At 40.6% G+C, this 25,479-nt stretch overlaps 1 protein-coding gene across 2 annotated transcripts in view; it reads right to left on the bottom strand.

The window, feature by feature from the left end:
• cntnap2a (contactin associated protein 2a) overlaps positions 1 to 25,479 on the bottom strand; it is a 214,305-nt gene that overhangs the window by 37,031 nt on the left and 151,795 nt on the right. For both annotated transcript variants that reach the window (XM_065948957.1, XM_020630990.3), the window contains exon 15: positions 23,716 to 23,800. In XM_065948957.1, the coding sequence (XP_065805029.1) occupies positions 23,716 to 23,800 (85 nt within the window). The remainder of the gene's footprint in view (positions 1 to 23,715; positions 23,801 to 25,479) is intronic.

Here is a 25,479-nt window from a genome sequence, read left to right as displayed (position 1 = left end):
TTGTCACCTTGTAATGCTTAAAGCACCTAACTCCAAGGCGATTTATATGAATGACAATGCAAGTTGCTGATTGGTCAGTAAGCACTGCTGGTACCCGACATCATACCAAGAACATGTAATAAGCGAAAAATATAACTGGAAATACAGGCCTGGGGCATGTCCCTAATGTTCACTATGTCCTTTACACAAAAAGTGCAGCACAAAAAAAACAACAAACTTTTGTTAGGGTAATTAAGCAGAGTAACGGGTGATTTATTGTTAAATCATTACCTGTTAGAGGACTCTGTCGCATTAATGTGATTTATATTGACAGCAAGCAGCTGCATGGTGAATGAAATTAATTTACTCCACATCTTTTACACAGCTGGATGGTAAAAGCCTTTGAGACTGACAGGCACACTCAGTCACAGATCACACCTGTGACTTTAAGCCCTTTTCATATTGCCAGTTCAAGGTGCTATATTTACACCCCTGTAAGGACTCGCTTCAATATGAATGTCCTGGGGGTATAACGGTGGACCAGAGTCAACCACACTCTGTGCAGGCATTGGAGGTAGTAACAGAGGTGTTATAGGGGTGAGACAGGACTGCTGTAAAACAGCAGAGCCAGCTGTGTGTGTGTGCATTTCTGAGTGTGTGTGTGCAAGTGGAGCACTGCTGTTTTCTACTCATTGATTCACAGACTGGGATACCAATATCATGCCTTTGCAGAATCATTATAAAAGTGAAGAAGTAATGATGGTGAAGCTTCTTTATGAAACTACTACATAATTAGAAAAGGCCTTTTAAAGATTTACTTTAACATGCAGTCAAAGCTGCTTTTACATATATTTGTGTGAATCTTTGTATATTTAAATGTTTGTGTGAATGTATCTGTTGATGCACAACAGATGTGCACAAAAATAAGTGACACCTCTTTGTGTGCCTAATATGATGGTGTGTATTTAGGACAAAATATGAGGTGAAGGATCCCTGCTTTTCAATAACAAATGTAATATTGTTTGCTCTGCCTGGATAATGTATTCTTGCTTGAGACAGTAACAAGGCGGAGAGATAGGTGGAAATACTTTAGTACCTGGAAATAAATCACGATAACAGCAAGAGAGGATGAAACAATATTACGTTTCCCTCTTTATTCTGGGAAAATAAGCTGCATTGTCAATATCACTTTGTCAAATTCCATCAGACAATGAAATCTCCTGAGCCAGATTTCTTTGCGGCAGGGAAGTGAAGGACACTTTGATGCAGCACAATTACATTGAGAAAGGATATATATGTTGTATTATTTTACTTTTTTTACTTTTCCACTACAGGAAGAAGCAATGGATGTGCATGTATGTATTAAATACACTCTCCGCCTGTGTGTGTTCATTTTGTGTGTTTGTTTGGCCTTCATGACCTGCAGGTTTATTGGCCTCATAAAGGGAATCGTCCTCTGCTTTCTACAGGCTGCTGTACAGACAATAGACTGTATAGAACATGGACATAGTCTCAGTGATGATACCCATTGCTTTCTGAATTTGACTTTTGAAGCCTGTCACTGTATTGGAAATGTTGTCACAAACTAATATTCAGTCAACCTAGTGTCAGGCAAATAGCTGGACCTGACGCCAGCCAAAAAGGAACTACTGTATGTAACTCTGACACCTAGCTTTCAAAAGGGGTTCTGCAGTCCTAATTCAAAACATTTGGAGGGAGCTGTCTCCCCCCGCCCCCTCCTCCCTAGATCTTCAGTGTCCATGTCGCTGACCCTGAAGCTTCAGTGTATAACCAGCTCTGCGTTGTTCTTGAAACTTTTCTGCGTTCTAACTTCTCTCTATATTTTGAAAAGCATCTCCAATATTTATCCTTATTTGTCTTTGTTTCTGGTCGTGGAGCTTTTTAGAAAAATGCCAAGGATTTTATGTCAGAGAGAATCAATTATCTAAGCAGGTTGCTTGCCCGCTTCCATCGCTGCAACACCTGCTTGTTTGGCATGATAACTGGTCTCATGTCTGGCTAACCGAGGGACATCCAAAACAGCCGTGTGGTGGTGTCTTAAAACTGCCTACTTCTCTGATAAAAAAAAATACAAGCCATTCCGGACCGGAATCAAAACTTAGGAGGAGGACATGTTGGCTGCAGCATTATATACAGTATATATAGAGAAATATATGTGATATGTATGTGAAACATCGAGCATTAAATAAGAATCTGCATATTTGGATACAGATTTAATGTCCGAGAAGCCCAAAGTCTCATCCTGCCATGTCATAAAATACCCAATAGGAGACTTCATCTCTTACAGCTGAGTAATAGAAGAGGGCAGAGGAGAGGAGCTATAGGAATAACAGTGAGGCATCAGGTGAAGTGGGAGCTAAACATCGTGCCAGTTTAAGTCTCCTGCGTGATTTTGTTTAAGCTCTGCCAAAACAAACAACTGACGAGAGGAGAGGGAGGGAAGGTGTGGAGCGGGGGAGATGAGAAGCCGACAGCATGGATGAATGGAGATATATGGGAGGAGAGATATAATCATATTGGCGGGAGTTCATATGGAGAGACGAGGAGAGAGGGCCCTGCAAAGACGAGGATGAGGATGAGGATGAGCAGCGTGTGTCTGTGCTGAAAGGGCATTGTGTGTGTGTGTGTGTGTGTGTGTGTGTGTGTGTGTGTGTGTGTGTGTGTGTGTGTGAGTGGCATATTCCACACTGATGGAATAAAAAAGTTGGGTTGTGGGGAGGAGGGTAAAGTTGGGGTAGAAGCATGTTCTGTGCTCTGAAAGAGGGTGAAAGGTTGGCCAATAGCTTTAAGGACAGATTTTCTAATCTTGGTCATGGGACTATCCGTTTCAAGCACTCATACCAAACACACAAGTTCATGCATCACACTCAGCCTATATTGAGGCACCACACCCCTGCCAGTCAAGAATATGAACTTAAAGGTCAGTGGATCCAAAATGGCACTGGACATGCTCGGTTGCAGATAACCCCCCCGTCTGGGAAATGATGGCTTTTATTAAAAGGTGGTCAGTTGGAGATGAAATGCCAGATTGACATTCATAACCTGGATTTGAATTGCTCATAAACCTGTCTGAGACGTCACCTTTCCTGGAGTCATTACACCTAAAGGACTGATTATTACCGCCTTTGCCTGAGTATCCTTTTCTGACTTGCTGAGTGACAGGTGCTGGTTTGAATATGAATGTACATTAAGAAAGCACACACATGCACAGATGAAAATGTAAACCGTTAAACTGCACTGATCTCTCAGGAGAGTGGAAGTGAATCAGTTCCTTTTTTAGTTTCTCTCTTTTATCATTTAGAGAGAAAAGAAAGGGCAAAAATAAGAATGAAGCACAAGGCCGGGGCACTTTGTTTTTTTTACATTCACATCCGTTCAATGACCCTCCCTCTCAGGGGCTCTGGAAAAGGACAAACATATCCTTCCAAATACACATTCATTTTTCGATCTTGGGGAGTTTTCAAAAAGTTGTGGATCAGAGAATTGTTAGTGTCTCTTCTTTGTTGTCATCTTTTGTTTGCATTTTCTGTTTGTTGTGCAGTGAGCCTGGTGTCTTTCCTCTGCAGCCTCTTTGTTCGGCCTCCTATCCTCTTATCGTCTCTGTCCTTTTAGGGATACTACAGGGAGGCAGATTAGCGAGGGCGAGCGAAAGAAAGCTGCAGATAATGCAGTGTGTCTAATGTTAAAAAAGAGAACGATAATCTGTGTTCCCCTGTTTTTGTCTTTGTTCTTTATTTATCTACACAAATACATGTTTGTTTGTGTTGTCTCCACTTTTCTCTTTTTAATCCGTCTACGAGTCTTTGCCTTGCTCCCCTGTCTCTTCCAAATGTGTCGATCTTCCTCGTCTCCTAAGCCCCTTGTCCATCAATTTACTCTGAGAACCTCTACTTCCCTTCGTCCTCACCACAGTTTTCTCCGTCTCTATGGCTCTCATATAGATTTATTAAGGCCTCTTTCTCTACATCACAGTCTCCACCTTTTCCTTGCTCTCTCATATCTGTTGCTCTCAGAGGCCTCTTTCTGTTTATCTCTTATGTCTCTCTACCTTCTTTTTGCACTCAGGAATCTCTTGCTCGACCAGACTTTTCCCCCCCTCCACTCTCCCCCTCTTGCACACTCTTCCCCTTCAATCTTATTACAGATGTTGTCAGCTGCCTCTCTCTCTCTCTCTCTCTCTCTCTCTCTCTCTATGGTCTGTATTAACTACTCCATGTCTCCAAGACATCCTGGCATCTAATCTCTTTATGTTCTCATTAGCTCCACTATAATCTGCCCTTTAATCCATGCTTATTACAAACTCCTCTCACCCTGATCCTGATCTGAAGTTGTGTTTGAAACCCATCCCACCCTCCACGCCTTCCCTCATGGTTTGATCTGCAAAGAGCGCCTGTGATCTTTAAGTCCTTGTAATTCTTTGCCCTTGGTTGTCTGTGTGTGTGAAATGAGGTTCTTAATATTAAAAGGAAACTTGAATTGTCCCTGGAGGACTTTGTGATCACTAGTAGCGCTATGGAGCGGAGTTTTAAAGATTAGGATAACATTTTGTCAGATCAACAATAAAAATGCTTGGCTGGATGTAGGTGGAGGGCCTTCATCTAAAATTCAGTAAGAGAGGTAAATGGTATATATTTTTTTAATTTCTCAACTATCCTGTATGCACAATCAAAATCTTTAAACCTCCATTTATGTGGTGTAGGGAGGACGTTACAGAGGAGTAGTGCAGAAATGAGTTCACTGTAGCCTGCAGTTTCACAATGTCAGATGAGACATCTTGTTGTCTACATCAGAACGCAGAGCAGAAAGGCCGGGGAAGGATAACGAGATATTTCAACTTTTTCTACTTGAGAGCACCCATAGCGTGATCCACCTCCTTCTCGCTCTCTGTTCAACACAATGTTATGCTCTAGTAAATTCACTCTGCATATCTCTGCACCCATCTACAACTCTTCACAGGTCATCATCGAGTGTATCCGGCCATTAAATGAAAACTACTCTGAGAGAAGAGCTGGAGGGAGGGAGAGAAAATGAATATAAATGGTTGCACCCCTAATTGGCTTGCCTGTTTGATAAAGGACACAATAACCTGACGCTGCAGCAAGTACCCCCATCCCTCACCTCACTCTTAAGTATGCACTACAAGCCCCGTTTCCACCATGCAGTCAGGTTTGGTTCAGTACAGTTTGGTACAGTTGGGTACGGTAAACCATGAACTTCCTTGCGTTTCCACAGCCAACCGTACCCTTATTTGGTAAGCGGAGTGTAAGCCAGATGGAGATAGCCGATGTAATAGTGTGACATCATAGCAGCTCAACACAGTATAGCTGTGCTATTAATCAAGTTAAATGATCAAGAAGAACAGGCGCACAGTAAACAAGGGAGGGGTCGGATCGGTACCCCAACAGAAGGGTACCAAAAAGTAGGACCGTACGGATCCCATATTTTGGTACCATTCCCAACCGAACTGAACCGGACCGCATGGTGGAAACGGAGCATAAGACTAGCATGTGAATGTAAACACACACACAAAAACACCTACAGCAGCCACTGTAACTGTCAAATGTGTAAGTGAAGACCGTAAACAAACATAATCATCATCTTAGTCAGTGTGTTTATGACCATCAGTCAGATGTTGTTAACTCGCTTGTTAGTCAGTTTAGGAATTAGGTACTGTATAGCTTTGTTAACTTGGTATTTGTAAACCCTCCCTCTCTCTTGAGTTCAACCAACTCGTCCAGTTAGAGTGACCTTTAGCTCCACAGACAATGTGACTGCATGTCTAGGAGACATTGACACTCCAAAAAATGTAAATGTGTTTTGCCTTGAAAGTCTTCAAATGAATACAAAGTTATTTCAGTTTGATGTGAAGCATATTATGTTCTGAGCATTCATAACTGAATCAGCCTTGAGAATCTGTTACCAGCATAATATGTCAGTCTAGACTCTGAGAGTCACAGCTTTGTGGATTAAAGGTTGGGCTGCTTTAAACAACGCATACATTTCATTATATATCTTTAAGAGGAGAACCAAAAATAACTTTTGACACTACTCTCTCATCCAGTCTGTTACAGCCCTTTTCCCAATTAGCCTGCTCTTAGTTTGCAGTTGATCTGCAGGTGAAGAGGTCGACCTCACAAATCCAGACACTATCCCGCTGGGCTTCTTCATGAAAGCCCACAAAGACCCAGCAACTTTCTCTATCTTATTCTACCTCTCCTTCACACTCTCTGTTTCCAGCTTTATCTTCTCTCTCAGCTGCTTTCTCTTCTCTCCCCTTGGTATTCCCCTCTCCCCAACTCTCCGTTGCATTTCCTCTCTTTCCCTCAGTGTCCTGCTGTCTCAATCTTACCTTGAGTTATCGATTTCTGTAAAGGTTGACTGTGCCGGCCGCCACCCTTCTCTTCTCTCTCTGTCCCTTACTACTTTTTTCTCTCCTGTTGTACTATCTTAGAGCCTTCTATCATTTAATATAACTCTGTCTGAATTTTTGAAAGAAAGTCAAAAATGACTCAAACATAAGAGTTTAAAGTAAGTATGTGAATCTTGCAGACCCAGCTCCCTGTTAAATACAGGGAAAATATTAACCAAAACACTGGCAAAGGCGCTCTTTTTACAATCATAGAAGGTTGTTCAGCATTATGTGTTTTACCAGCCAACATGCTTCAGAATGCCTTCTCTTCATGGATACTGAAGTATAATGGGACAACCTCTTTGTGATGGGAAGATTCCTAATAGTCAAAACATTCAAATCACAGCTCAAACTATTAGATTCTCGCCACTCTGCAGTGGATTTGATTAACAACTTCTGATTTCTAAACTTTCTGATTTGCATCATGGTACTCGCCAGAGTTGCCCTCTGAGCTCTCTTCTTTTCATTTTGGCCACTGTGTCCATGGCTGTGCTTTGGTTTGCTTTGACAGCAGGAATGTACACACAGTCTGAGAGATCTGTTGCGATATCATTGGAAGTGCCAATGTAAGAAGTTCAGCAGGAGTTTACGTGAGCACACATCCGGTACTGGATAATTATATGAGGACTAGTGGGGGTTGAAAAGTTTGAAAAACTTAGTTGTGTTTGTGAATGTATGTAATGAGCACATATGTGTGATTTCCCTTTTTTTATGTCCACATGCCCAAGACCAACTTTCAAAGATGATACTTTGGATAGTTTAATATTGAATATGATGTTTATGCTCGTTTCCTTCTTGTGTTTATCTTTACTTGTAGACTCTGCATATCCGGTATCTAAATGTAGGGAAGAGATCATGGTAGAGTTTTCTTTTGAAGTACAAGTAGCTGACTTTTCTGAAAAATTACAGAATCTGCTGTCATGCAATCATGTTCCCTACTGGTAGGGATTTCAAAGACTTCATTATTGTTTTAATGCATTCTCCTTTGTGAATCACTGAATGCAAGAAACAAAGGGGTTAATTTATCAAGGATATTATTGGAGATGTATCTTTTTTATTTTGGTTTTTAAGAATTATTAATTTGCATAATGTATATATAAGGCTAAAGTCAGTGTTAAATCACTGAGAAATATGGCAGGTATGCAGTGCATTACATGCTTTGAATGTGTGGGTAATGTGTATGTGTGTTTTTTTTTTGTGTGACAGCTAATGAGGGCCGCTATGATTGAGTCTAAGTTTCCCCCCGCTCGCTGTAGAGGAGATTAAATGATGAATAAACTTCAATCATTTGGAGACAGGCCTTCATCTTTTGTTGCAGCTGCCAGACAGTATTTAGGCTCACTGTATGCAGCAGGAGAGGAGGCCGCGTCTATAATTGACAATCGAGTTTCGAAATGTCAGACACTGTATTTCCATCTATTTGAATTTCAAGATTAAAATATTTACTGTCATTGTGTAAGAGAACAAAACAGCAAAGCATCTCCCTGAGCAGCATAGTGCAAATAGATAAGAATAGTATATTTTAATTTAAAAGAAAACAACATAAAAAAAAAAGTGCAACTAGATGAGAACAGTATTTACAGGGAAGCCTGACAGAAGCCATCAATCCAGACTTCAACGTTTGTCATTGAGACGCTCGCTAAGGGAGTTGTTCTTTTTCTAACAAGGGGCATGTTGGGCAGCTTCAGTATGAGAGTATGCCGCAGGCAGACCTCAGTACTTGAACATGAAAGAGCATTTATGTCTTTTTTTAACAGTGGAACCGATTTCAAATATTAGCAGACAGATGGCGGGATATCTGTATTTTATTAAAAAGGTGCATCAGGTCTTTCATTATTTTTTCAAAGCTTCTTTTGAAAGCAGAAACAGTTAGTTTAACCTTAAAATCAGCTGAGTGACCTTAATAGTCTTTGCCGCAGGATACAGCAGCCGGTTTAGCAGAAACACAGCTTGAGCTTTATCAGAAACAAAAAAGGGAAAAAAAATGCAACAAGGGCTTATCTATTCACTTTCCCATTTACTTTATTTTTCAAAATACACAATTCAGTTAATCTCTACTTTTTGCATTCAGAGTCTTCTCCATCCAATGTCCAACTCCTGCTCTGTGTTATAAGTGAGGAAAACAGAACGCTTATCTATTCTGGTGTAATCATGCTTTGACCTGGCTAATGGAGGCAGCATACCCCAGGGTGAGATGTAATCAGGAGGACAGTTAATAAAATGAACAAGACCGCTTTACCGACCTTAGTAATGTCCCTGACTTTCCCAGAGGGACAACAATTACACAAGTGTACAATGTACATGTGCCCTTATGCACATATACATCACATGCATAACAAAGGCATGACTGTACGGATCAGATAGTTAATTTGGACAATCTGTAATGTCATTAGTATTAAGGTTGCTTGAATTTATGTGGGATTCACACAAGTTTAAACTCTTACTCTTAGAGTTTAAGGCTTCATCTATATCTGGATGTGTTTAGACAGTTGGAGGGGAGGGTCTCCAGCCTGGGCTACTAGGTTTACTCCAGTGAATAGAGTCTCTAAAACAGCTGTCAATCAAACACTATAATGACTATCAAAGCAAGCAGTCATATGACCTAGTTCTCGGCTATATTAACATGGAAAAGACAGTGAGGAAATACATTTTAGAAGACATTCTCATGTAGGTAAAGGTGTTAGCGGGACTACGTGTACCTGTAAGTGCTGTAAGTGTTCTTTGTGTGCATGTACTTGCTTTCCATTCTTTTCTTATGCAGTGAATTTGACACTACAGATATGACCTTTCACCTCATGTTAAATCTGTTTTTGTATCTGCAAGTTATCACATGTACACTTGGAGCTACACGCTCAGACACACACAACACATGAACACATTTCCAATGCTCTTTCCAACTGTTCAGGAGCTTGAGGAAGACATGGGGGAGGGGGTGGGGTTATTGAGATGAAGCACGGGGCCTTGGAGGTGACGTGGGCATTATTGTCTGCTCTGCCAGCCTCCTCTTCTCTGAAAACTCTACAGAAACTCAACCGTACCCAGCGTTCCACAGCTAACCACCAAGGGAAAGAGAAAAAGAGAGCAGTATTTCAAATCGTTGCTTTTTACAATCCATCACCTCCCTCCAACGGCAATCTGTGCAGCTAAGCTATCGCTCCCAGGAAGAAGAAGTGGGATTCTTCCATCAAACTGTCTGGAACAGTAAGACGCTATTCAACACAACTTCTATCATTCCTGCAGAAAGGACTTTAAACAGATCTGATGGCATTAAGAACACGCTTTGCTTTCTTGCACAGAAAAACATTCAGACTGTCCTAAAGTTAATGATCAGTGAAATCTGTAAAACCTCTCAAATTCAGCACTGACAAATCATGATGGCTACGATTATTTCCATACTGAAATCCATTTACACAGCTATATAGCTTTGAAGTAGAGCTAAAAGCCACATGACAGCAGAAAATGTTTTTCACATCAGAGAATTTTTTCCCCTGAAGAAACACTTCTGACTATATCTCAGAAAAACACTTTGCACTTTACAGCATTTCTGCACACATTTATTGCTAATTCATGTACGTGTAAGGTTAATGTGGCAATATGATTATTGTTTTAAGTGAGACAAACGGTTAAAAAAAAAGACCCAGCACTGTCATAATCATTCTTATTACTGTAGACATCTGTTGATTTGTTTGAAGACATGTTCAGACACAATTAGTGTAATGAGTTACATAGACATCATTTTCTTGCAAAAAAAAAAGACTGAAGAGGCCTATTAGTGTTGTTGTTTTTTTCAACACAAGAACATAGTGCCAAGATGCATATTGCACTGCTCTATCAAAAGTGGTCCATTGATGCAGCAGCTTTTGCTGTGCCAAATTAGAAAATGATCTCTCCAACATCAGAACACCCATGGCACCTTTCCCAATGTATTTCTACATATTAAAAGTGTTGATTGAAATATATAACCTGAGATACTTCTGCTGGATGAGGGCCAGATGATGTGCATCTTCTTTATAAGAAATGAATTGGATAACTTTGGGTCACATAAGATGAGACTTCCACACATGGAGGAGAGACAAGCAAACAGACAGAGGAGAGAGGAGAAACAGGAGAAGAGAGTGAAAGTGACAAAGGTAAAAGCTTCTTGTTGACCCACAAAGAAACACCTCTCTCACCTTTCTCTCTCCAGTAAATCTGAACAACAAAGAGTAAATCCACTGCTGGTGTTGGTAGTAGTCATGCTACCTTATGTGATCCTATTAACTTATCTGAGTTATTGTACTGGAAGCATTGTGGAGCAGGGAAAGGAGGCAGTATAGTATTCAGAGGTAGAAGGCTAAATGATAGATGATACACTGATTTGAACACCGCAGGATGGCCCAAGGCAAGCTGGGAGCCACAGACAAGTATCCTTAGACAGTAGCACCGTCACTGTGAGTGCATACTCAAGTAGATTAACTCTGAGGGACTCGTATATCAGGCATGCACAAATGCTGCCTTACCTGTGCACACACTCAGACACACTACAAGTTTCTCATTTCAGGGGCCGCTTTCTTTGAAATCTGTGTTTGAAGAAAAAAATGCCCCATATTGGGCTGACAAGGCTGCATCCATCCTTTGATTCATTTATTTTATCCTTCCATGGGGGGTGGGTGCATTAATGATCATTATTATAAAAGATAAGGATGTAAAGATGAGGTATTTAAGCTAACTATCATCCGCAGTAGACCTGGTTGTAGCATATTCTTCTTAAATTTGAAGTATGACAATCAATCAGTTCTCTTTGTGACTTTGTCTCTGACTCTGATAAAGACTGCTAAAAGGCACCTTTAGCTTTGGAAACTGAGAGTAAAGCTAAAGGGGAATCCATATATATTAATGGTTAAGGTACTGTATATCCAACTGATCCGTGTCATCTGAAGGCCACATCCTCTTACATCATGCCCTTTGAAGGATATCGTCTTTAAAAAAGTAACTCTTACATCCCATCTACATTTTCACACACAGAGGCAGCTCCGTATCCTGCTGTGAGTCTAATCTCAGTTTACAGCCCACTGCATGGCACGAGTCTTGCAATGCAACCTGAAAATGGATTATGATAATTCCATAACTGCCATGAAAGCAGAAGGAGTCGTGCAGAAACATCAGTCACCTCACTTTAACCTCCTGGGGAGGAGCACAGCGGGAGATGTCTTGAAAGATCCACTAACACAAACTTCTGAACAACTTTTCATGTTTGTCATCTCTCCTTGTTTTTCTCTTCTGCATTTCATATAACATTTATTTTCCCTCCTTTTTTTAAAGCCTTCTCCTAGGTTTTTTTTTTTCCAATCATTCAACTCCTTCTGTTATTATAATCAGCACACACGTGGCAACAGCACCTTTTTGAAATGGTTAAAAGCTTTATGACAACATTAAGTTCTGTTGTGGTGCCTATTGTTAGTGCATAATGTTGCTGACAGCTCAGAAAATCAAAACTCCCTGCTGCACATCAACACAGAACGGATGCTGAGCGACACGGCATCTCAGAGTCTCAAGCTGTAATAATACTCAGTGTTGTGATGGGATGCTATTTTCCACTCCAAAGGACACAAAAACCCACCATGTTTTCAGAACACTCTCTCAGTGAGCAAGTTAAAGGTCCTTATTCCAATTACCAGAAAGAAAAAAAAAAGCATTTAAAGAAACAACCTCAATGACGTGATAGTCGGTTTATGCAAAGTCAGCAGCAAATATCAGAGACATAGCATTGACACAAATGTTTTTGAAGAGAAGTAGAAACAAGAGAAATAAATGAATAACATATTATGAAATGCAATTGTAAAGGTCAAAGTTTCAAATTATCGACAAAAAAATACAGTTGCATAACAAAGCATCAACACTCAAATCAAATAACAATGGTCTGAATCTATTAGTTTTATCCACACTGACTCCTTTCACCACATCGAGATGAATCAAACCCGGAGACCGTGATAAGCCTTTTCAATACTTCACGTCATTCATTTATATGAAGTCCAAAAAAAGAGAAATCTAGCTTATAACTTCCAATGCTCGATCAAGATGAGAGTGCTATTGATCTTGTCAGATCAAGTCAGAAATCAAAAGAGTGTTTTTCCCAAAATGTCACACAGTGTGTCTGCAGCCGGAGGATTTGTTCCTGAAAACAAGTTTGAAATTGACGTCATTTTGATTTATTATTCAGGGAGCACATGAAGAGATGAGGTCATCAAGGGGGCTTTTTTAATTCATGAGAAAGAAACATTTTATGCCCATCTTTTAAATCCCCCTGAATTGCTCACTTTGAGTTGTCTTCTATTTTCTTGTTGAACACATTGATGGTTATGAGCTCAGCACCTCTGTGGTCTGACCCGGGGTTGATCCTCAGTGGAACTCATTTGGACTTCAGGCGCTTAACACTCTGCATGGATTCACAGTTTATAAACCGAGCTGCTGTCCAGGGTTGACACGTACCTACAGTATGTGAGCAAAGGAGCGCTCACAAATGACATCAAACTCCCTGCTCCTGTAATTGGATGGGATTAGTCTGGGCTGAGAGAGAAGCAGACCTAAACAATTTGAATAATTTAAAACCGCAGGGGTTTGAAACAAGTGTGTATGAAAACGGAAAAACAAAAGAGAGGGGTTTAGTTTGGATGAGTTCAGGTGATCAACGAGACACAGTGTCATGTTCGATGAGATACAGACATGTTTTATATTTTCTCCAGGGAAAATGTCACGGATGAAACTGCATCCTGCAATGAAAGTATGGATACTGTGAAGTCTCCAACTGAAGGTAGATACACCGAGAAGACTGGTTCATGAAAAAGGGAAAGGAACTCAAGTATGAGCGATCAGATGATTCAAATGGGCGAATATGAGAAGCAATCATATTGAGGCAAAATGTCAAGCGGGTAAAGCTAGTTCCAAAACCAGAGTGAACCATGGGTTGGCTTTCACCCACAAATGCGGAGCTTGCTGTGTAGGTGTAAGCAGTGGGCGTGCACTTCTGGTGGAAATGAGCCCAGGAGGCGGGGCCCAGTTTGAATGTTTACAAGCTTCAAGGAACATTGCTACTGATACATTTAAGTCATCCAGTGTCTTAATGGGCTGTCACCTAAAGCTTTACATTTCCATCAGGCGTGGCCACATCAAGGTCGAGGGAAAAGTAAGAAGCGGACACTGCGAGACATTCCTCAGAGGCAAAGAGAATGAAGACCTGGGGAAATTGCATGTGAAGCACTTTCTTGGGCAATTGAGTGTATCTGTATGAAAGGCAGGTTGAAATCTTGGATTGGTTATAGTGGGATGAATTGCCTTTCACAGTGCCACATAAATCAAAAAGGCCTAACCAGGTGTGGCCTTCCATCCTTTCTTTCATACATGCTTTTTCCTTAGCATGTGGCGGAACAAATGCATGAGCCCGTCAATTCTCCTCTTCCTTCTCTTCTCTCTGTGCCTGTTTTTTTTTTTTGCATTCTGACAAAAGCTGCTTTCCACAAGCCGTGCCTGCCCCTTCGTAACACCCATCTTATCGTGATCCATCACGCTGTGTTTCACTGGACCCCCCATCTCCCCTCCCCTTCCTGGCTCTCATCTTCACTTCCTCCCTTCATGCTGCCTGTCTGACCTGGCTCTATCCTTCCCTTCCTCTCCTCATTTCCCTGCTCTGTGTGCCACCCTCCCTTTATTCCACCCATCTGTGCTCCATTTCATTCCCTCCAATCCCTCCCTTACATCCCCATCTCCCCTCTCACTCCCTTGCTCCCCTCTCTCTCTTAGAATGTTTATCTGCGCTCCAGTCATCCCGGCAGCAGAGAGGAGAGACAGAGAGCTCTCTCTCCCCCTGAGCTGGTGACCCTTGTGAGGGGGGACAAACTGCCCACTGCTGCTTGCCTACACAACTGGAAAATTAAAGACTTGTGGGGGCGAGGAGGTTCAGTGTGTCTGTATGTGTGTGCATGTTTGTGTGTGATAGAGTGAAAGAGGTGTTCATAGATCAGCCTGTGTGCGAAAGACAGAGGTACAGGTGGATCGGTGTGAGATCAGTATGTGAGCGTATTAAAACTGTGTGTGTGTGTGTGTGTGTGTGTGTGTGTGTGTGTGTGTGTGTGTGTGTGTGTGTGTGAGAGAGATCAGGTTAAACAGTCTTGTTTTGAGAGGAAACATGCTGCAGATGGTTTTGGGTGTCCAGCTGTTACTCCTTCTAATGATTTAATGAATCACAGCATCCATCCAACTCACATCTCCTCCTCTCTTTGTCTCCTTCTCTCTCTCTTTTCCATATTAGCCTGTTGGCACAAAGACTATTATGCCACTTAGCCAACTGAGTAAAAAGCAAAAAAAAATCTCCTTTTAGCATTTAACGGTTATGCAAACCATCAACTACTATGTTGTTTTCTATCATTGCATAAACTACAAAGTTGTTGGCCTGCATTCAGCATCGCTCAGATTTATAGACTATGTCAAGTAGATGACAAAGCTTTTATTTGTTGATACCCAGGAGGACCTCATACGCCTGCGCTCAGTAAATCAAAAACTGAGTTCACACAAACACGCAGTATGACACATCAGCAATATACACACAATAACACACAGACACACAAACAACTGAGTAATTACAAGAGAATGTCGCATGGTGCAGCAACATTGGAAAATGAAATCATCATGAATATTCACGAGTTTGTTTTTTTCTCCCTGTGTGAGACACTAAGATGAAAAAACCACTCAACGGAGATGTGACATCGGAACAAAATAACACACTCTGACACAGTCACACAACACACACACACTGATGTTAGACACTGACATGGATATAAACAGCCTGATATGAACATCAAGTTTAGGACTAACAGAACAGGGCACATGCAGAAACACAATCACATGACAACAGAGAGGTGCACACAGGGCTGAAAAGGAATCAACACTCTTCCACAAAAAAATTATACAACCTCTGTTAGTTATACTTTTTTTTTTGGCTTGTTTAACATGTCAGCTTGTAAACCTCACTATCTTCTCTAAGTTTGTCTCTAACTTTCTACGGTTTGGTTTTAAAAGCCCTCGAGGTCAAGATGGATAATTAACTCCCCCCTGTGTTGCTTCATCAGCACCACTGGGTGATGTTTCCTGTTTTTTTTCCCCTAATTTCCCCAAACGTATCTCCCCATGCCTCAACATCCCGCTGTAATCCGAGAGCAGCGCTATAAAATAGCCTCCAGTGATCACTGCATGCAAACACACAGACACAGATAACCCATGCACTAGCAAAAGTCTTCACTCTTCTATATGCATGAAACACTAATGATGCTGGAAATACTTAACTGTGAAGAATAGACAACGAGTCTCAGGGACAGCGGGTAAAAAGAAGTGGGTACATCAGTTTGGGTGCAGAAACGCTTATTGTGTGATCAATCACAGAAACTGCCCTGATGACCAGTTTGCTTTCATGCGCTGCTGCTTGTAGTGCATCCACTCTAAACTCTTGGGATGGACCAACGAGGAGGTGAAGATTGCCTACAAAGCATCATTATTGCAACTAACTTCTTTTGTCATCACAAACGAGAAGACGACATCATAATTACTCCTCAAGCGAGCTGTTTTTAATTTTTCCATTTGCCTTCTTTCTGCCAGGCTGCAGCTGAATAGATTATTGTTGATGTGTACTGTATGTGCTTGTTTGGCTGTACTGGTGCATGTGTGTGTGTGTGTGTGTGTGTGTGTGTACGTATGTGTGTGTGCACATGAGACGGATAAAGTACAGCTCAGAAAATCCCATTTGCTGTTTTATTTCAAGGCTTTCTGGGACATTAGTACCGACATATTTTTCACTGTCAAAGTGAGCTGCAGCAAACGAACTAATCTGCTCCTCGCTCTCCTCTCCTTCTTTTACTTGTTTTCCTTCCCTCTCTGTCACTTCACATCAATCTCTGTCTCACACGCTGCCTTCTTTCTGCTTGGTCCCTCTTCTCGTTGCTTCTCTACGGCAACTTCCCTTTTCCTTTCCATCCTTCGCTTCTCTTTCCCACACGTCTTTAACTCACACCATAGTCTGGATTGATGTGTTGGAGTTAGACAGAGATTTCATTGTGCTTAATGTTGTGATTTCAAGCTCCAGACTTGCAAAAACAAGAAAAAGCTGTTACTTGATTAGCTTTGTACTTTCTTATTTACTCAACAGCAACAACAAATCATATCCCCCCAACACAGAGAAACAAACGACTACAATCGGAGACATGTCTTAATCGTTAAAGGATTAAAGCCAATGACATGTGCTTGCTTTGTTCTCACTTATAAAATCAAGAGACAGCTGTACACACAGACACACTAAGAAACCCACACATCAGCAACAAGTTACAACACTGCAGATTACAATCCACATAAAATGAGCTCTGCTTCCATGTGAACGGTGCACAGATTAAATACATTTGAATGGTGTTTCGATTCAACAATACAAAGGAGCCTAACAACAAATGAGGTGAAGTCAAATCAACACGACTTATCAACTGAGAGATAGAAAAGTTGAGACTGCATAAACAAATTGATCAGCTCTGTGCTAATCTAACTCTAACTCTGTAAAATACACTACTGCAGGGCATATTTGAGGTTTTCCTATGAGGGATCATGTGTTGCTGTACAAATTAGATGGATTTATTTGCACTGCACTCCTGAAGGCTAACCTTCACACATTTGTGTTTCTGATTATGAAGCAAAACTATAAACATGTTCGGCCACATGATTCTCACCCTGAGCTAATGAGATCTCATCTCCTACAGCTCGGTCCGATCTTAAAGGTCAGGCCTGTGTGTGTGTGTGTGTGCACTGACTTTACACACTCTGGGGAGACACTCATGACTCTTTGTGTATTTTGTTCAACTGACTAGATAACAGTACCAACAACCTGATATTCCCAAAACTCAGAGTGCTCCTTTGAGCAGCAAACTGCATCCCCCTGAGCTGGTAAAACGAAAATTTCCCAAAGGAGATCAAAAAGCCCTCGGCTTCATTTTACCATCGCTCATCAGAAATCACGACTGCTTGAATGCTAACCACGCGGAGCTTTTTCTCTGAGGAGTGTTCTCGTTAATGTTGCTGACAACAAACTCCACCCAGATATGTCAGGAGCATGGACAGACACAGGGGAACCTCCACCTTCAATAATAATGTGGAATACACACAGAGAGCTGCAATCACACGCATACACACTTTTCCAGATGTTTCAGTATTGAATGGATATCAATACTGGACACACACACACACGCGCGCACACACACACAGACGTGCACACGCGCACGCACGCACACACACACACAGACACACACACACACACACACACACACACACACACACACACACACACACACACACACACACACACACACACACACACACACACACACACACACCATCATCATCATCACCACCTAGACACACACATTGGTTTAATTTATGCTGGACTTGCAGTTCTGACATGAAACAAAAAATATTATAGATTTGAGTTTGATTTGTTGGAAGCACCCAGTGCATTAATGTGTTAATGTGCAGGTGTGTTTGTCTTGTCATTGTGTGTGTGTGTGTGTGTGTGTGTGTGTGTGTGTGTGTGTGTAGTTTCTCTGTGTTTGTTGTGCCTAAGGCCAGCCCGACAGCACCGAGCATTCCAGTGCAGATGATACAAGAAAAAAAGAAGAATGAGAATGAGTGCGAGATGGAGAAGAAAATTAATAACGGAGAGAAGAAAATTGAAAATCTGCAGAGAGAAAACAGAAAACTGTAGACATATAAAAAAAAAAAGTGCTTTGTGTAGATGTTTGTGTAACTGTATTATTGCTGGTTTTCTATCAGAGACATAATGGAAAGCATACAAACCATTAACATTTGTGTCCTCATTTTCTGGGAATTCCCTCTCTCCTTACATTCACTGCTTTGTGCTGTTTATACTCACAAACTGAACTAAACAAAGTGAACAAATGTGTCATCCCTCCTATAACTCAGCTGACCTGCCTTCACTCCAGTCACTGGGGATCATTAACAAGTTTTATGTCTCATTCAGAAATGTACTGCAACATAATAGCAGTCATAAAAATACATTATCAAATCGCTAACAATACTATAAGCTGAGTGATCACTTTGTGTGTACACATAATGGACTCCCGGGTTGTCTCTTTATTTTGACTGATTGGCTCATTTCATCTGAAAAGAGCAAAAGGCAGGAAACGATCGTGTACGTGCTCTGAAACAAAAGTCTGTAATCAGATGTGTGATGTTGAGCACAGAACATTTTTACATTTTCTAATGTAATTGAATTTTTCAGCTCTTATATGTTCAACACTGAGGATTAAAGTAAATGAAGGATAATATGGTCAAATGGAATTGGGATGAGTTAATTAAGAACATAAGGGGGGGAATGAAATTGGAAAAGGTAGAAAAAGGTGATCATGTGGTTGGGAAGTATTGGAGGAATTCACAGGAAATATGTCAATCAGTGGAAAACAATCCTATAGCATCTAATTTGAACAATACACCACACAACATACTCAGGACATTAGAGTTTGTACTCTTCAATCATTTGGACACATAGCACAAGTGGAGCAGCTTTTACAAGGTTCTAAGACTGCAGGTAGACTCATTTTAAAGAGAACTTCAAAGTAAGACTTCTTCGCTCTTCATAGTTTTTGATGGATAAAAAAAAGAAGGGTTTTGTAATTCATTTTGGTTTTGTCAACAAACATATTTGTATTTAAAGTGAAACTTTGTTTTTGGGGCTCAGAGGACTTCCATGACAGCTCGGTTCTGCTTGTGTTACAACAGATTTTCAGCAACACTGACAACACTGTGCAGACTGCAGAGACTATTTCACATGCTGATGGTACACTGCAGCCAGTGGCCAGCAGGCATGGACAGCTCACTCAGTGTTGAAGCCAATAAGAACACACTCACAAATGCACACACAAACACAAACACACATACACACAGACGGACACACACAAAAGTGAGGGAGAGTGAGACATCTAGCTTTGTAAACTATACCGGTACAAAAGCTTCACTGGCAGCTGATGCTGTTTATTTATTTTCAAAATGTACACACTCACACACCCTCTATTTACACACAAACACCCTCTATCTACACACAAACACACACACCCTCTATTTACACACAAACACCCTCTATCTACACACAAACACACTTACACACCCTGTATCTACACACAAACACACACACACACCCTCTATTTACACAAACAGACACAAAACAGATATGAAGTTACACCCTTGGGACTCTCATAACTTTGTGTGGCTTAAAGGCTGTGGGCACAATAAAAAAAAATTGAGGAAATAAAAACATAACAGGAAATGGAGTTTAAAAAAAGACACCTGATTACTCTAACTCAATGAACTGTGAAGTGTTAAACTCTTGTCCTGTGTGTCTGTAAGTGCTGCACTCAGACAGAAGTGGTGCAGGGATAAGACTCATGACTCTGCAACACAATATATGACATCATTACCCTGAGCAATGATGCATTACCATAGCAACAGCACCCAGAGGTTATGATGGGATGTAAGAGATACAGGCTTCTCTGTGGTGGATCATGCTGTCTTTTATTGGTAAAGGTTCGCTAACAAAATAGTACAAAAAAAAATCCCTACACACGTCTGTTGTTTCCCTTTGGCAAAGAGTCTCCCACAACAACAAATGTCTTTTTCAGCAGCCAAACTTTAGTGAAAGCTTTAGAAGAGTCCAGGATCATTCCATCGTCCATTTGCAAACTTTACACATGTGACTCCACCGCCCTAAATCAACCGAGTGACACCCTCTGCTCTCCCTGTACCCGCCCTTAACATGGCCAAACAAGCTGCCTGCAGCCTCAAAGGAAGGCTCTCTTCAGTACATAAAGAGGGGACAGATAGAGGATCATTTAGCACTAATCAGCATCTTGTCTACAAGGAAAGCAAAAGGAAGCAGAATCTGAGGGGAGATGAGGAGAGAGACTGAGTTCTTGCCTGAGGAGCCCGGTGATAGTTCTCCTCTTCTCTTATCTTGCGATATATATTAGCTCTTGTTCTCTCTCGGCCCCTGCCTTGATTCTGGCCTCGAGTGCATTCACAAATTAATGACACTGTAAGTAGAAGATTAATCGGGTAATGAAAGACATGACACAACCCAGCAGGGTGTGCACACAATAGGCTAATAAAAAGGGAGAGTACAGGAACTTTCAAGTGGTATCAAATTCAATAAAGATATACTTAATTATTTTGAAGCCCGTGAAAAGTTCCTGAGTCAACGCAATTGTCCTGGTCTGCAGCAAAGTAACCAAAAATATTAAATGAAAAAGATGGCAAAGTCATTGTGCATTGTCATAACTTTCAGTAAAGGATTCAAGGAAATATATAATAAGGATCAATACAATATGAATGTGGACACCTTTGTGGATTCAGCTGCATTTCAGAGCAGAGATGAGTGTTGCTATTTTTAGAGAAACAAAAAAAAGCTGAAAAGTCAAAGCAAGATAAAGAGAGAAAAAGAAAAATCTTACGGCAACAAGCGGTAAACCAACGCTGCTGAATCAAGTTGTTAGAGTCCAGTTCAAGACCTGTGTCCTACTTTTTTGTAAAACAGTATAAAATGTATGTGTGTGTGTGTGTGTGTGTGTGTGTGTGTGTGTGTGTGTGTGTGTGTGTGTGTGTGTGTAGTTCTACACAGTGGTTGGCTTTCTGTGACTTGTGCAGCATTAATTAAACCAGAAATGCCCGAGGACTCAACAGTCAGGGCGCCATGCATACACACAGCCTCATTATCCTGAAACCTCATCCTCATCTCTCTGACCACACTTGTTTCTGTCCTCTTGTGTCCGTCACTCTCTCTCTCTCTCCTTCTTTCGCTCTCTTTTTATTTCACACCAGACATCGTTCTAACCTGTGTTTATGTTGCTAGTTCTGGATGTTGCTGCTGTGTCGGTATGTGAAACTTTCTTATAGATAAGGTTACTTGTTTCAGTTGCTTGATGAGGACTTAAATTGTTGTTACTTTATTGCAAATTTTCTAATTTGACATCAAGCCACACCTGCTTATAAAGAGTGATATTACAGGGTCTGTCTAATTGTGCTAAAGGTAAAAAGAAAAAATGTCACATTAGAGAAACCAAAAGAAGGAAGAAAATGGCTTTGGCTTACATATTTGGTGATATTAACCCTTCATGGTAAACTTCCACTGGTGATGTACAGCACTAACAAGCTCCAGCCTAGGTGTCATCAAAAGCTGAATAATAGTCAGAGACATTCATGCCAAGCTTTGTGCAATTGGTTGTGTACAAGTCTGTTCGGCTGAAAGGAAGGATGCTTAATCGTTAGTGAAGGGTGCTAATCCTTCTCTAAAAGCTCTGATTACAGCACTAATGGAACTCGTCTTCAGCTGTGTGAGAAAGGAGACGGGGCAAGGTAAAAAAGAGGTTTTGAAAAAAAAAGGAAGGGGGAAAATGGCGGTGAAGAATGTTAGGAAGGCACAATGGAGACTTGAAAAGGTGAATGGATGAGGGAGAGAACATGAGATGAGGAGGGGAGGCAAGTGTGAAGTAAGAGGGGAGAAAAGATGGATAGAAATAGGAATGAGGACAGGAAGCAGTGGGAGGCAGAGGAGATGAGATTTAAGATTTGCAGGGGTTATATGCATCTCTTTGTCTTGTGTCTTTGTGTGAGTGTTGCTGCATTTATCTGCAACAAACTCCCGTATTATTTCATCCACCCAAGAGCCAATGCAGGACAGACACAGGTGTGTGTATGTGTGTGTGTGTGTGTGTGTGTGTGTGTGTGTGTGTGTGTGTGTGTGTGTGTGTGTGTGTGCAGAATGTGTTTGAGTGGAAGAGAGGCGATGCAATAATCCAAAAGGACAGAACTTGTGGATGAGGTGAGGATGGGGTCAGACGACGAGAATAATTACTGCCCCCGTTCCAAATCAGCGGTGTCACTGGTGGCAGAATATAATTCCCATTTAACGCTCCGTTTAGCTCTAAAACGCCAGCTCAGTGCAGTAAATATGATCTGGATGGCAAAAAAATAGTGGATGTGAAATAGTAGCAGCTGTGTATGTTGTGTGTGTCTGTGTGTGTGTGTGTGTGTGTGTGTGTGTGTGTGTGTGTGTGTGTGTGTGTTTTGCTCAGAGAAAAATGCTGTTGAGGGTAAAATTTGATGAAAGCTGACAGCTAATTTATGAAGCATATTTTAGGGTTAATGATTTTCCTAATCCTACATTCATTCAGTCTACACTAGTAATTGGACTGTCCTAACTTTCAAGGTAGTGAATTGGAAGTAAACTAGTTGATGGACGAGTGACCAACAATGTGTGTGTCAATGTGTGTGTGTTGTGAGTAAATAAAATAGCTTATTAATCAAGTGTGTGTTAGTATGGACACACTATGGGCCCTATTGTACTCTTGATGCAAAGCATCTTGGCTCTCAGCGCAGGTGTGAGACTTTCTTTAACCTGACACAGTTGTCATGTGTAAAAAGCAAATGAGCTCGCATCCCAAATGCCTGTTAGACACAAAGGTAAGCACAGCAAAGCCCCTGCAGCTCACTCAATACTTTTTTGAATGTCCTAAAACATTTCAATTGAGTTTTGATGAAACAGAGGGCTGACAGAAGCGCCCTCGCCTTATACACGGCTCAGAGCCTTCCTCATTACTCTCGTCTGCTGCACACACTCCTCTGAACCCACTCAACTACAACACTAACCAAACTTACCTGATCCTGGACAAGCCAGACGAACTAATGCAAACCACACTGACAGAGAAAACCTACTTGGCTTCACTTAAAATAACACAACATCCAAAAAGACAGAATCCATCAAATCCAATGCAAATGAATGCAATCCAAGTTCATCTATGGAAGGAATGAGCCAACAAGAACAGGAGTCTACGTAAAAATGCAGAATCTGGATTTTGATTTTGATAGTGGGAGGGCATTGGAGTTTAATCAGCTTCTCTAGCGTTTTTTCACCAACATTGCTTTATGAAGTAAAACAGTCCCTGTTGGAGAAAAAAGAGGTGAAATGCAATCCTGAAACCCATCGGCACACATCTAACAATGATGTAGCTTTAATTAATCTAAGAAAACAGATATATGCATACACATGTAGCTAATAATTATGCAGACATTTAGGGTTATTTAAGTCCACTCTGTAGTATCCCCCACAGAGGGAGATTGGAAGAGAGTGATTAATTTCTCATCAAATCCTGACAGTGTGACAGAAAGAACATCCTGCCTGTCTCAGTGTGCTTGTTTTAAAGTCTGCGGTGAATAAAGATGCCATCCTCAGCTCTCACCTGGAGTGTTGAGCAGTCTGGACATGCGACAGCTGTAGGCGATTTGCTGCTCACAGCTTTCTGCACTGGTGGTGATGGCTGTCATCTGGAAACAAGCACACAGATGTGTTTGTCATTCTGGATGATTAAGCCAAACGGGTCAATTTCATGTTACAATAAATTCTTAAGCAGCAATATGAGGCAACATGCTCTCTAATGTGGTTTTTATTTAACTTCATGTCATTTAGAAGTGTTGAAAATTGAGCATGTGATGCAGGAAGTTGTTACACACAATTATGAACTGCTAGTTAATTTGTTTGTTAATTATGAAGTTGAGAAGTCCAACCAGAAGAACATTACAGTTACCTGTTACCAATACATTTGCACACAAAAATGTTAAATTATTACTTGTAAACCTTCAACAGGCACCAAAAACACAGAGCTGTTTCACTGGAAAATAATGTAATTTGACTAGTTTAAAATATATTTTGTGCATTTTATTTTGTCTACACACTTGAGAAAGTACACACTAAGGTAAGAGTGGTTATAGGTAGGTTTACTTATATAGCCTGTTAAGACTTATCGTAGTACAAGGCTTGGGATTACGATGGAGGATTAGGGCCATGTTTTATTTATGTTTTTACATTTTGTGATTAAAGACGCAAATTAACGAGAATAAAGTTGTAAATTTATGAGATTAAACTCGTTAAATTAAGAGAATAATCTCTCGTAAATCTCGTGAGCAAAGTATTTTCCTCTGCAGAAAACTTCCTCCAACTCAGTGTGGTTCTTTCTTCAGTTTCTTCAGTATCTTTTCAGGGTGCTGATATTTTAAAGACAATGTGAAGATGATGATGTGCCAAAAGCATGTGTAGTTTCATATCTGCATAAGTAAAGCCCCAACACAACTATTAGTGTCTGTTATCGGTCTGCCTTGTTAAAGTGTCTCATGTGCAGAGCCAGTTTGTGTCCTGTTCATCATTTTAAAGATAAACAAGGGGTTGAAGTGAAAACTTCTCTTGAACTAACTGTTTTTACCGACTACACAAGGAAGTAGCCTATTTCCTTATTAGTGAAACCTTTAGGACAAGATGCTCCATGTTTGTCATTTGAGAACAGGATGCTGATATAAACTAAAATAACCACTTTATTATTTTATTCTTTAAAGACTTTAAGAGTTCTACTTTCATTATTTTCGCGCAGGCTGGTCTCGAACTCGTTAATTTACGAGATTAAACTCGTAAATTTACGACTTTATTCTCGTAAATTTACAACTTTAATCTCGTAAATGTACGACTTCAATCTCAAAATAAAAATAAAATAAAAATTTGAACGTGGCCCTAATCCTCCATCATATGGGATAGCCTCAGTACCTCTACCAATTTTTTTAAAAAACGAGAAACTTAAAATGAAGATGCATATGAAAGATAAACTTTAATTCACTTAGTTTTGAAAAAAAATCACAAACTGCCTCCTGTTGAGGAAAACTAAGGAGCTTTTGATCAGCAAACAAATGAAGGCATCCAAACATAACAGAACATGTTGGTAAAGTGTAGCAGGATGAATATGGCTGCAAAAATCAACTAAAAACAGAGTTGGAAACTGACCTTTTTGACAAAGGGGAAAATACAACTACTAAATAATGTGTTATTGTTTGACCATTGTATTTTCATAATAAAAACAGAACTATGACTCAGATCAATTTATTCTGTATATATTTTTTAGCTTTACTTCATAACATCTACAATGAAAATGTTACAATAAGAGACACAATAATCCCTGTGC

This window comes from Labrus bergylta, chromosome 20 (genome assembly GCF_963930695.1).
Source record: "Labrus bergylta chromosome 20, fLabBer1.1, whole genome shotgun sequence".
Taxonomy (NCBI): domain Eukaryota; kingdom Metazoa; phylum Chordata; class Actinopteri; order Labriformes; family Labridae; genus Labrus; species Labrus bergylta.
This window is presented reverse-complemented; position numbering and strand designations above follow the sequence as displayed.